The 14,385-nt window shown below is 30.2% G+C and overlaps 3 protein-coding genes across 5 annotated transcripts; all 3 read right to left on the reverse strand.

Annotated features, from left to right (window-relative positions):
- Positions 1-727: 727 nt before the first annotated feature.
- Positions 728-7,441, reverse strand: LOC127898676 (disease resistance-like protein DSC1). 3 transcript variants are annotated; one of them, XM_052438988.1, is made up of 6 exons: positions 6,822-7,441; positions 5,682-6,534; positions 5,460-5,588; positions 4,660-4,944; positions 2,394-4,515; positions 728-2,285 (listed from the first exon to the last, which is right to left on the reverse strand). In XM_052438988.1, the coding sequence occupies exons 1-5, from the start codon at positions 6,887-6,889 to the stop codon at positions 3,904-3,906; spliced, it is 1,947 nt and encodes a 648-aa protein (XP_052294948.1). In that variant the 5' UTR covers positions 6,890-7,441; the 3' UTR covers positions 728-2,285; positions 2,394-3,903. The 3 variants fall into 3 exon arrangements, with proteins under 3 accessions (XP_052294948.1, XP_052294947.1, XP_052294946.1); XM_052438987.1 differs by having other exon boundaries at positions 2,394-3,330; positions 3,715-4,515; positions 5,460-6,534; positions 6,822-7,435; XM_052438986.1 differs by having other exon boundaries at positions 5,460-6,534; positions 6,822-7,435.
- On the reverse strand, positions 2,583-3,701 carry LOC127900719 (disease resistance protein RUN1-like). The gene has a single exon (XM_052435923.1). The coding sequence runs from the start codon at positions 3,699-3,701 to the stop codon at positions 2,583-2,585; it is 1,119 nt and encodes a 372-aa protein (XP_052291883.1).
- On the reverse strand, positions 6,923-7,300 carry LOC102622525 (disease resistance protein RPV1-like). The gene has a single exon (XM_006492417.4). It carries the CDS (start codon positions 7,298-7,300, stop codon positions 6,923-6,925), a length of 378 nt encoding a protein of 125 aa, XP_006492480.2.
- Positions 7,442-14,385: the final 6,944 nt, after the last annotated feature.

The raw sequence follows: 14,385 nt of genomic DNA on the forward strand, positions 1-14,385 counted from the left end.
TAATCATGCGGGATACCTCTAATCAGGCCGGGTACCTTTAATCATGCTGTGTACCTCGAGTTATTCCGAATACCTTGAAATATGTTGGAGTTATTCTGGGTACCTTGAATTATGCTGGAGTTATTTCGGGTACCTCAAATTATACGGGGTACCCCAGTCTATGCGGGGTACCTCGAGTTATTCTGGAGTTATGCGGGGTACCTCGAGTTATTCTGGAGTTATGCGGGGTACCTCGAGTTATTCTGGAGTTATGCGTACCTCTGACCGTGCCGGATACCTCTAATCATATCGGGTACCTCAAATCATTGCAGCTACCTCTAATCTTGCGGGGTACCTCTAATCATGTCGGGTACCTCAGATTGCACTGAAGTTATTCCATTCGTCGACACGTGGCGTTATACTATCTTTCTTATTTTTCCCCCAAACACATAGTAATAATAATTTTCACAACATCATACACCTTATCATACCTAATTAGTAATTAATTTAAAATACTGTAAATTTAATTCTCGAGAGCAAATTTGTATTTTCTTTTAAATTCAAATCTCAAAACTTAATATAACGATTTTATTCTTATAAAGTTTGAAAACTGAAAAAGTAAGAATAACTAAAATAATCTTAATATAATCAGCGCATTTTTAGTTAGTAAATGGATATGTAATTTTTGGGATATTCCAGACATGAACCGAACAGAAATTAAAGATAAAACAAAGAGAACTCATAGATCTACATCCTCGGTTAATTACCATTTTTTTGAATTTATTGATTCATCCATCCAACAACAAACAATTAATAAATATTACATAAACGAGCATATTGAAAAAACGCATATAAAAAATGAAGACAAAAACAAGGTCTACAGATTGATTTTCTTGCCAAGGAGTACCAGCTGCTTTCGAGTTGAACATTTCAGTCTTTTGGTGTGTGGTTCCTCTTCCTTTTCTCTTGATTCCATAGAAACTGGAGCGTACACAAAATGAATCCCACATTGTTTCACTCCCCCACCAGCGTAAGTAGGAAAAATGTAGAAAGAGACCTCATCAAAATAGCCTTCATCATGTCTAGGGATGGCAATTGTACCCGCAAACCCACAAATCCGTCCAAACCCACCCGCCAAAACCCGCCCGTTGCGGGTAATTTTATCCGTTGCGGGCGGGTTTAGTATTATAAATTAACACCCGCACATGGATGCAGGTGGGTTTGGTATTAACCTTATATCCGGTGGATACCCGCATGGATATCCACCAAACCCGTAATATTTTTTTCAAATATTTTTAATTTAATTTAAATCTAAAAATGTATAAAGAAAATAATGTCATTAATTAAATTATCAAATAACCAAAGGCTCAAAGTTGTGTATGTGTATATGTGGCCTATATCTTATTCTAAAGTCATAATCTAAAGAAAATTAAAGGCATTTTCCTTTGAATTAGTATTTGAAAATATTAATCTTAATTATTATTATAGGCATTGTGTTGGATGGGTGCTTATGGTGGTGAATGAAATGAATATATTCTCTTAGAGCTTGTTTTAAATGATAATATGAAATGTAATTATTATTTTTAGATGCTAGTTTGTGTTTTTTAAATGAATTTGTGTAATTTATACTTAAATTTGAGAATTTGTGTTGAATTGATGTGGAAATTTTAATTTTTCATTTACATTATTTAAATATAAAATTGAATATGTTATATGAAATTTAAGGTTATTATTATAAATTTATATATTAAACATTTGTGATTTTAAATACGGAAACCCACAAAAAATCCACCGGATACCATTGCGGGTTTGGTAATTGTTAAAACCCGCTGCGGGTGAATTTTTGTAAGAAAATTAAAACCCGCAGCGGATTGCGGGTGGATTTGATAATTTAAATTTTGTGCGGATTTAGATTTGGTAATAACAAACCCGCTGCGGGCGGTGCCCATTACCATTCCTAATCATGTCTCGTACTTAAATCCCGCCAACCGAATAAATAATATCCCCAAACACGTGATCTGACTCAACATAAATAATTCTCCCAAAAGACCGACCGTTGGGCAGTATTTGGGTTTGCTTTTCCAATCACAGGAAACTACACACTTCACAGCCTCAAAGCACTCCGAGGCTGGAAATGCCACAACAGCACAAAAAGCAAAGCCTACTAATATTTTATTGTTGAAGAAATCTGTTGGTGGCGTCTTGAAGGTTACAGAAGATCCCATACTTTGATACCTAAACCACTTTGGAATTTCATTCCCAGGGAAATACATACTTTTAGTAGTCCCAAAGTTAACATCTAACGACTGCAACACAAAAATAAAAAATTATTAATTTTTGAAAAATAATGATAACTTGAATTAAAGTAAAAAGAAAAAGAAAATAGAATGAAAGGAGTGAGTTAAGAGACACACCTGCTTCATCCACTGATCTTTGACGATTTCACTGAGCTCATTCGGGTCCAATTTCAAACAATTTCTCAAGTCAACAGATAAATTGTGCGATGTCAACTTACTTGGAAGACTCCTCAGGTATTCTGGTATTCCCTCCAAACTGTTTTTGAATAGTTGCAAATATTCTAGTGAGGATAACTGATTGAGGCTTTATGGTAATCTCTCCAAATTGTTATTAGATAGTACCAAACTTTCTAGTGAGGATAACTGACCAAGGCTTTCTGGTACTTCTCTTATAGCTGTTCCTTTAACTATCAGCACCGTCAAGCACTTTGAATTTCCAAGCTCATTAGGTAGTCTCTTGAAATTTTGGCAATCAATGATTTCAAGAGATGTCAGATTTTTGAACATACACAGGCTGCTTGGGAGACTCTCAAGACTTGAACATCCCTCCAATTTCAACCTAGAAGATGCTAGTTTCTCAATTCTAGTACCTCCATCTGTATTACAAGATGGGTTCTCCAGAAAGCTCTTCAAATTTGAACAATTAGAGATTTCAATAGATTCAAGAGACTTCATCTTAAATATGCTACTCGAGATGTACTCAAGCTCTGAACAGTTCTTCAATTGCAAGGAATATAATAAAGGTAACTGACCAAGGCTTTCTGGTACTTCTCTTATAGTTGTTCCATCAACGGTCAACATTCTCAAGGCTTCTAAATTTCCAAGTTCATCTGGCAATCTCTTGAAATTTTGGCAATCAACAATTTCAAGAGATGTTAGAGATTTGAACATACACAAGCTGCTTGGGAGACTCTCAATATTTGAACATTCTTTCAATACCAACTCATATGAGCCTAGCCACTCAATTCCAGTACTTCCATCTGTATTACAAGATGGGATCTCCAGAAACCTCTTCAAATTTGAACAATTAGAGATTTCAATATCAGACTTCAACCTAAATATGCTACTCGAGATGTACTCAAGCTCTGAACACTTCTTCAATTGCAAGGAATATAATAAAGGTAACCGACCAAGGCTTTCTGGTACTTCTCTTATAACTGTTCCATCAATGGTCAACGTGCTCAAGGCTTCGAAATTTCCAAGTTCATCAGGCAATCTCTTGAAATTTTGGCAATCAACAATTTCAAGAGATGTCAGAGATTTGAACATACACATGCTACTTGGAAGACACTCAATATTTGAACATTCTTTCAATACCAACTCACATGAGCCTAGTCGCTCAATTCCAGTACTTCCATCTGTATTACAAGATGGGATCTCCAGAAACCTCTTCAAATTTGAACAATTAGAGATTTCAATCAACATATCAGACTTCAACTTAAATATGTTACTCGAGATGTACTCAAGCTCTGAACACTTCTTCAATTGTAAGGAATATAATAAAGGTAACTGACCAAGGCTTTTTGGTACTTCTCTTATAGCTGTTCCATCAACGGTCAACGTCTTCAATGCTTCTAAATTTCCAAGTTCATCAGGCAATCTCTTGAAATTTTGGCAATCAACAATTTCAAGAGATGTCAGAGATTTGAACATACACAGGCTGCTTGGGAGACTCAATATTTGAACATTCTTTCAATACCAACTTACATGAGCCTAGTCGCTCAATTCCAGTACTTCCATCTGTATTACAAGATGGGATCTCTAGAAACCTCTTCAAATTTGAACAATTAGAGATTTCAATATAGTTAAGAGACTTCAACTTAAATACGCTACTCGAGATGCTCTCAAGCTCTGAACAGTCCGTAATAAGAAGTTCTCCCAGATTGGATAGGCACTCGATGGATGAGGGCAGTTCTTTGATTCCAACTTCTCCTAACTGTAAAAGAGATATATGGCAGGATGTGATCTTTGGGAAGTTCTTCAAATTTGAGCATCCCCAAAGAATAAGTGTCTTGAGATCTTTCGAATGAATGCTAGTTGGAAGACTCGTCAGGCTTTTGCACTTTCCTAGATCAAGAACTTTAAGTTTATTTAGATATTGAATAGATGAGTGAGTCTCCATCAAACTTAAACAGCCTTCTAACGATAGAGTCTCAAGAGTTTTGGCCTGTGACAAGTCTGGGAGTTTCGTTAACGACTTGGATCCACAGAGGTCTATTTCTTTTAAGTTAACAAGATCCTGCACCCCCAAAATTTTTTTTATTATTATTATTATTATCATCATCATCATCTTTATAAATAAACAGATACCATCACATATATTAATTATAGAATCAATTGTATTTAGAATTTATTTCTGAAAGAATTTCAAATATATATATACCTGAACATCATCCCAAAGTTGTTCAACTTTGCTGAAAGGCATTTGAAGTGAAACAAGATTCTCCGCATGTATATTCAACGTTTTCAATGGATATTGCTGCCACTCTAAGTGCCTTAGTTCAGCAAACAGCACACCGTCCAAATGAGACACCATACATTTGTTCTCAAATCCATAGAATTTCAAGAATCTCAATTTAGGCATCTTTGAAAAAGCAAAGGAATCCATGTGTATCTTTCTATTGACTTTATTCATATCCAAGGAGATACCCTTGATTGCTTCAGTTCCCTAACAATCAAATAGGAGATCATAAGTTGGCATATAATTGAAGCAAACAAATGAACAATTATTTTTAAGCCGTCAAACCCAAATAGAGATTTTACAATCACTTTATAATAAACTATTTGGGTAAGGCTTTTAGGAAGTGTAGAATAGAAAATTCAAGAAAATCCTTAATATCTAAACTGTAAAATTAATTCAATCAATTCTTTTTTAGTGAAAAATAAGGATAGGGGCAGAGCTTGAGTTGAAAAGGAAATGCAATAACATTGAGGTGTTTTTTTTTCTTTTTTTTGGGGTCTCTCTCCGAAGGCACTAGTTTGCTGGGGATTTTAGGAGCATGTTTCAAACTGAGTTGGGGAAACATCAGTCTATCTATTTTATTTGACCAATTTTTTAATATTATTTTTCAATTAATTTTAAGCTGTATTAATGCTATTTTGATTCAAAAAGACATATTCAGACAAATTGCTAAAATAATTGTAACACAAATAAGATACAATTAAAAACTTATTATTTCTCACCGTATTTTTCTTCAAAACTTCATCAATATCCTTGTGATACCACAACCTACTACGCTTTCCTGGAAGATCGATAGATTCATTTCGAACAATTTCTCTTCCCATATCTCGTAGCAAGTCATGCATTCTTATCTGGTTATTCAAGCAAGTTATGAGAGACTTATCTTCAAGAACACTTAATTCTATTTTAGCTTGGAAGCCACTAGCATCAAAAAAGCTTGTCACCTCATCTCTATGCTCTCCTTCCAATAAACATGCAATATCTAGAAAAACATTCTTTTGAGAGTCATCCAAGCTATCATAACTGATTTTTAACACCTTCAAAATATCCACGTGAGGAATTATTTCCAGTTTTCTCATTGCACTTTCCCATACCTCTTTGCTCCTTCCGCATAGATGGCGACCCAAAACTTGAAGAGCTAAAGGAACTCCATGCGCATATTTTATTGCCTTGCGCGTGACCTCTGTGTAACTTGCGTCGAGATGGCCTCCCCTAAAAGCACACTGACAGAAAAGCTTATGAGCATCAACATCCACTAATTCCTTCATCCGATATATTTGATTGACCCAACAATTTTCAAGAACTTGTTTATCCCTTGTTGTTATTATCACTCGACTCCCTGAAGCTAACTCATCAAGGCATCCAATTAATGATTCTATTTGTCCTGGATGATTCACATCGTCAAACACTAATAGAACCTTCTTGCGAGCAAGTCTGTTGAGTTGAGACTCGACGTTCCTCGCATTTCCATCATTCAATAACTTGGACAGAAGTTCCTTTTGTAAGTCCTTTATTCTGCCAGTTTCTTCTGCTTCTCTAACATCAAGCGCAAAGTAAGAACCTTCAAAACATCTAGAGATTTTGTTAAAAACAGCACCAGCGATTGTTGTCTTGCCTATACCACCGATGCCCCAAATCCCTAATACGTAAACCCCGGCAGACCGAATGCACAATAATGATTCAATTTCTTTAATGCGCCATGCAACTCCGACCAAGCCTTTGTTTTCACTTTGAAAAGTCGCATCTAGCCTCTTCAAAACGCCATTGGCAATTGCCTCAATAAGTTTAGATTCAGGCCTAGTTAAAAAAATAACAGCAATTAGTTCAAATATATGTAAAGGAAACAGAGAATCGTGTGTTTTTAATTAGTTTCAATAGAAAATAGCTAATTAATGGAATGTGAAGATCAATTTCATAAAATAAAATAATTGGAAAATTAATTAAACATGCAAGACAATAACATAATCTTCGTAAAAATTATTTAACTAATAAACTATTGATAAGTTAAACTCATTCTTATAATGTCATTTATTACATATACTAGATTAATTAATAGTAAGAATTAGATAGAAGATCGCTGTTACCTAATTACATGAGAATCAAAGCCAGAAAGATTGGCTGCCTCGGTCAAAGCATTCCCCCATCTTTGCATCTTCTCTGGATATCGTTCTCCAAGCTCCGAAAATTAATCTCCAAAAGTCCCAGTTTTCCATCTCACATGTGATGGATCGACCCGATAGAAAACTGGAATCACAATCTGTCCATAATCGTGCTTGCATTCGAGGATCTTCAAAAGTTCATCGAGACACCATCTAGAAGAAGCATACCTTTCTGAGAAAATAATAATTGAGATGCTTGATGCTTCAATTGTATCAAGAAGAGACCGTGAAATGTTATCTCCTCTGATAAGTTGGTCATCAACGAAAGTTTTGATACCTTTCAGAGACAAAACATAGTGAAGATGGCTAGTAAAGTTGTCACGGGTGTCCTCTCCTCTGAAACTCAGGAAAACATCATGCAGCTTCTTAGCGTTTCGAGGTGGACAAGAAGAAGAAGAAGCCATAACAGTTCAGTGGATGAGAGAATTTGGGATGTGAAAATTATTTAACGTGACTGTGGAGATTATACAGTATAACGAAGCCTGAGAGAAACGACATCTGTTGCTGTCGTTTCGCCTCTTTCCTCTGTCAAGCTTCGCGATAATTTTTTAATGTTTAAAAAATAAAAAATAAAAAGGTCAAAGTGATAAAAGCTGTGTGGAGACAAGCATTTTCCACTGTATAAAAATGCTTTATTAAATACTTCCTCAAATAATTGATGACAGCAAACAAGGAATTGACGAAAAACTAAGTAAATAATACAAATTGCAAATTTTATTTTCATCTTTTTGATACTTTACATACATATGGAATAAAAAAAGTTGAAAAATACTATTAATCTCACAGCATATATTCCAATAGACTCATACTCACAATTACTTCCTTTCCTTCAGCCTTCTTGGGTGTGGATGACAAAAAATCAAACTTTTCCTATTTACATTTGAAGAGAAAAAAACTTTTCTTGCCCCAAACCATACGTCTGAATCTGAAAAGGGAAAACTAAAATTTTTCCCCGAAATTTCTGCGTATTTTTTGGAGATTTTGACAAGAAAATTTCTTTACTACCGACATTTACGTTTGTAATTAACTATAACAGTTGTCTATTAACAACTCACATGCACATCAATACATGTCTTAGATTTTTTAGTACATTTTTTCTTTAAATACACCATCTACACTATTTCCAGTTATTCATGTTTCGATAATTACAGTCTCCTAGAATATTCCTTTATCGTGCAATTGGAAACAAGTCATGTTCGTTGTTCACTTTTTCACCAAGCCTAAAAGTCGGAGATTACGCATTCTAAAAGTCAAGATTTGCATGCTCTAATTGCGAGCTATTAGAGCGGATTTTGTTCCGTTATTCTTGACATTTGAAATCTAGATTTGCCTATAAATTGGATGCAAAATCCATGAGCCAGTAACTGAGATAATTAAAATGTTCTCGAGCGATCTGAGAATTTAATTGTATTAAGATTTTGGATTATGAGATAAATATTTTAATATTTGTATTCCCTATTTTAATAATAAAATATATTTTTTTATCTTTCCCCGTAAACATTGACTTATCCGTGAATGCTTTATGTGATTGATACTTGCCGTATATTATATGTGAATGACAGTTTAATTTGATGACGGTAAGTTGAATTAGAAGACGGGACCTGTCTACCTTACAGATTCTGTAACATACGCACCCAATGCATGCACCACACCTGTCCTGCATATGGAGAAAAAGCGTGCAATTGTTTTTGTTTGGTAGCTAGCTAACCAATCAGGAGCTGGCTAAGTTGGATCTGTATGTTACAGAATCTGTAACTTAGCCAGCTCCTAAAGAGAAGAGAGCACCAAACGGTCAATGATCAGTCAATGTCATCGAGCAGCTTCCAATCAGATGAAAAGACAAAGGCAGATTGTGGTCCAAAAACTTTAAAACTTCATGATGTTGGTCTAACAAATTTAATTTCTTTTCTCATTTTAAAGTCCACCCAGAAATTTCTTGGAAGCTTCCTTATGTTAATTGTATATGAATCTCAAAATAGGATTCCCCTACTAGTTCCGTTTCACATCTTTTGTCTTTTATAGCCGCAGTGCTGTAAATTTTCATATAATTATTTTTACTTATCTTTATTTAAATTTTGTTTCACAAATATTAAATTAATATTTACTGCATCCATGTGAACATTTTAATTAATTCCTTATACTATTTATTATTTATAAATTTGGGTCATTCTATAATGCCGTAACTAAATTTACGGCATTGATGCCGTAATGGATGTGGACTGTTAGATTTGAATAAAAAATCTCTACCATTAATTCTAAATAAATAGGTAACCTGTTACCTAAGTAGCAGGTAATTACTCTTTTTTGTTCAAGTTCCAGGTTACATTTACCAATTTTATGTGTGATTTACAAGTTTTATGAAACTTTTACAAGTTAATGTTGATTTACAAGTTTTATGCAATATTTACAAGTTTTTGTTTTGTTTACAAGTTCTTCATACAATTTACAACTCTAACATTAATTTACCTATTTTTCCATTACTTTACTAGTTTTATGTGTGGTTTACATATTTAATGTTTTATTTCACACTTAATGTGAATTTACTAGTTCTATGTCATTTTTCTAAGTTTTTGTTTTGTTTACAAGTTCTTCGTACAAATTACAACTACAACATTAATTTACTCATTTTTTTCAACAATTTACTAGTTTTATGTGTGATTTACACATTTTTTGTTTTATTTTACAATTAATGTTAATTTACTAGTTCTATGTCATTTTTATAAGTTTTTGTTTTGTTTACAAGTTCTTCGTGCAAATTACAATTCCAACATTAATTTACCATTTTTTTCATTAATTTACTAGTTTTATGTGTGGTTTACATATTTTATGTTTTATTTCACACTTAATGTGAATTTACTAGTTCTATGTAATTTTTCTAAGTTTTTGTTTTGTTTACAAGTTCTTCGTATAAATTACAACTCCAACATTAATTTACTCATTTTTCCATCAATTTACTAGTTTTATGTGTGATTTACACATTTTTTGTTTTATTTTACAATTAATGTCAATTTACTAGTTCTATGTCATTTTTCTAAGTTTTTGTTTTGTTTACAAGTTCTTCGTACAAATTACAACTACAGCATTAATTTACTCATTTTTTCATCAATTTACTAGTTTTATGTGTGATTTACACATTTTTTGTTTTATTTTACAATTAATGTCAATTTACTAGTTCTATGTCATGTTTATAAGTTTTTGTTTTGTTTACAAGTTCTTCGTGCAAATTACAATTACAACATTAATTTACCATTTGTTTCATTAATTTACTAGTTTTATGTGTGATTTACATATTTTATGTTTTATTTCACATTTAACGTCAATTTACTAGTTCTATGTCATTTTTATAAGTTTTTTTTTTGTTTACAAGTTCTTCGTACAAATTACAACTCCAACATTAATTTACTCATTTTTTTCATTAATTTACTAGTTTTATGTGTGGTTTACAGATTTTATGTTTTATTTCACACTTAATGTGAATTTACTAGTTCTATGTCATTTTTCTAAGTTTTTGTTTTGTTTACAAGTTCTTCGTACAAATTACAATTCCAACATTAATTTACTCATTTTTCCATCAATTTACTAGTTTTATGTGTGATTTACACATTTTTTGTTTTATTTCACAATTAATGTCAATTTACTAGTTCTATGTCATTTTTATAAGTTTTTATTTTGTTTACAAGTTCTTCGTGCAAATTACAATTCCAACATTAATTTACCATTTTTTTTATTAATTTACTAGTTTTATGTGTGATTTACACATTTTTTGTTTTATTTCACAATTAATGTCAATTTACTAGTTCTATGTCACTTTTATAAGTTTTTGTTTTGTTTACAAGTTCTTCGTGCAAATTACAATTCCAACATTAATTTACCATTTTTTTCATTAATTTACTAGTTTTATGTGTGATTTACACATTTTATGTTTTATTTCACAATTAATGTGAATTTACTAGTTCTATATCATTTTTATAAGTTTTTATTTTGTTTACAAGTTCTTCATGCAAATTACAATTCCAACATTAATTTACCATTTTTTTCATTAATTTACTAGTTTTATGTGTGATTTACACATTTTTTGTTTTATTTCACAATTAATGTCAATTTACTAGTTCTATGTCATTTTTATAAGTTTTTGTTTTGTTTACAAGTTCTTCGTACAAATTACAACTCCAACATTAATTTACTCATTTTTCCATCAATTTACTTGTTTTATGTGTGATTTACAGATTTTTTGTTTTATTTCACAATTAATGTCAATTTATTAGTTCTATGTTACTTTTATAAGTTTTTGTTTTGTTTACAAGTTCTTCGTACAAATTACAACTCCAACATTAATTTACTCATTTTTCCATCAATTTACTTGTTTTATGTGTGATTTACAGATTTTATGTTTTATTTCACAATTAACGTCAATTTACTAGTTCTATGTCATTTTTATAAGTTTTTGTTTTGTTTACAAGTTCTTCGTGCAAATTACAACTCCAACATTAATTTACTCATTTTTTTCATTAATTTACTAGTTTTATGTGTGGTTTACAGATTTTATGTTTTATTTCACACTTAATGTGAATTTACTAGTTCTATGTCATTTTTCTAAGTTTTTGTTTTGTTTACAAGTTCTTCGTACAAATTACAACTCCAACATTAATTTACTCATTTTTCCATCAATTTACTAGTTTTATGTGTGATTTACACATTTTTTGTTTTATTTCACAATTAATGTCAATTTACTAGTTCTATGTCACTTTTATAAGTTTTTGTTTTGTTTACAAGTTCTTCGTGCAAATTACAATTCCAACATTAATTTACCATTTTTTTCATTAATTTACTAGTTTTATGTGTGATTTACACATTTTATGTTTTATTTCACAATTAATGTGAATTTACTAGTTCTATATCATTTTTATAAGTTTTTATTTTGTTTACAAGTTCTTCATGCAAATTACAATTCCAACATTAATTTACCATTTTTTTCATTAATTTACTAGTTTTATGTGTGATTTACACATTTTTTGTTTTATTTCACAATTAATGTCAATTTACTAGTTCTATGTCATTTTTATAAGTTTTTGTTTTGTTTACAAGTTCTTCGTACAAATTACAACTCCAACATTAATTTACTCATTTTTCCATCAATTTACTTGTTTTATGTGTGATTTACAGATTTTTTGTTTTATTTCACAATTAATGTCAATTTATTAGTTCTATGTTACTTTTATAAGTTTTTGTTTTGTTTACAAGTTCTTCGTACAAATTACAACTCCAACATTAATTTACTCATTTTTCCATCAATTTACTTGTTTTATGTGTGATTTACAGATTTTATGTTTTATTTCACAATTAACGTCAATTTACTAGTTCTATGTCATTTTTATAAGTTTTTGTTTTGTTTACAAGTTCTTCGTGCAAATTACAACTCCAACATTAATTTACTCATTTTTTTCATTAATTTACTAGTTTTATGTGTGGTTTACAGATTTTATGTTTTATTTCACACTTAATGTGAATTTACTAGTTCTATGTCATTTTTCTAAGTTTTTGTTTTGTTTACAAGTTCTTCGTACAAATTACAACTCCAACATTAATTTACTCATTTTTCCATCAATTTACTAGTTTTATGTGTGATTTACACATTTTTTGTTTTATTTCACAATTAATGTCAATTTACTAGTTCTATGTCATTTTTATAAGTTTTTATTTTGTTTACAAGTTCTTCGTGCAAATTACAATTCAAACATTAATTTACCATTTTTTTTATTAATTTACTAGTTTTATGTGTGATTTACACATTTTTTGTTTTATTTCACAATTAATGTCAATTTACTAGTTCTATGTCACTTTTATAAGTTTTTGTTTTGTTTACAAGTTCTTCGTGCAAATTACAATTCCAACATTAATTTACCATTTTTTTCATTAATTTACTAGTTTTATGTGTGATTTACACATTTTATGTTTTATTTCACAATTAATGTGAATTTACTAGTTCTATATCATTTTTATAAGTTTTTATTTTGTTTACAAGTTCTTCATGCAAATTACAATTCCAACATTAATTTACCATTTTTTTCATTAATTTACTAGTTTTATGTGTGATTTACACATTTTTTGTTTTATTTCACAATTAATGTCAATTTACTAGTTCTATGTCATTTTTATAAGTTTTTGTTTTGTTTACAAGTTCTTCGTACAAATTACAACTCCAACATTAATTTACTCATTTTTCCATCAATTTACTTGTTTTATGTGTGATTTACAGATTTTTTGTTTTATTTCACAATTAATGTCAATTTACTAGTTCTATGTTACTTTTATAAGTTTTTGTTTTGTTTACAAGTTCTTCGTACAAATTACAACTCCAACATTAATTTACTCATTTTTCCATCAATTTACTTGTTTTATGTGTGATTTACAGATTTTATGTTTTATTTCACAATTAATGTCAATTTACTAGTTCTATGTCACTTTTATAAGTTTTTGTTTTGTTTACAAGTTCTTCGTGCAAATTACAATTCCAACATTAATTTACCATTTTTTTCATTAATTTACTAGTTTTATGTGTGATTTACACATTTTATGTTTTATTTCACAATTAATGTCAATTTACTAGTTCTATGTCACTTTTATAAGTTTTTGTTTTGTTTACAAGTTCTTCGTACAAATTACAACTCCAACATTAATTTACTCATTTTTCCATCAATTTACTTGTTTTATGTGTGATTTACACATTTTATGTTTTATTTCACAATTAATGTGAATTTACTAGTTCTATATCATTTTTATAAGTTTTTATTTTGTTTACAAGTTCTTCATGCAAATTACAATTCCAACATTAATTTACCATTTTTTTCATTAATTTACTAGTTTTATGTGTGATTTACACATTTTTTGTTTTATTTCACAATTAATGTCAATTTACTAGTTCTATGTCATTTTTATAAGTTTTTGTTTTGTTTACAAGTTCTTCGTGCAAATTACAACTCCAACATTAATTTACTCATTTTTTTCATTAATTTACTAGTTTTATGTGTGGTTTACAGATTTTATGTTTTATTTCACACTTAATGTGAATTTACTAGTTCTATGTCATTTTTCTAAGTTTTTGTTTTGTTTACAAGTTCTTCGTACAAATTACAACTCCAACATTAATTTACTCATTTTTCCATCAATTTACTAGTTTTATGTGTGATTTACACATTTTTTGTTTTATTTCACAATTAATGTCAATTTACTAGTTCTATGTCATTTTTATAAGTTTTTATTTTGTTTACAAGTTCTTCGTGCAAATTACAATTCAAACATTAATTTACCATTTTTTTTATTAATTTACTAGTTTTATGTGTGATTTACACATTTTATGTTTTATTTCACAATTAATGTCAATTTACTAGTTCTATGTCACTTTTATAAGTTTTTGTTTTGTTTACAAGTTCTTCGTGCAAATTACAATTCCAACATTAATTTACCATTTTTTTCATTAATTTACTAGTTT

This window comes from Citrus sinensis, chromosome 3 (assembly GCF_022201045.2).
Source record: "Citrus sinensis cultivar Valencia sweet orange chromosome 3, DVS_A1.0, whole genome shotgun sequence".
Classification (NCBI taxonomy): domain Eukaryota; kingdom Viridiplantae; phylum Streptophyta; class Magnoliopsida; order Sapindales; family Rutaceae; genus Citrus; species Citrus sinensis.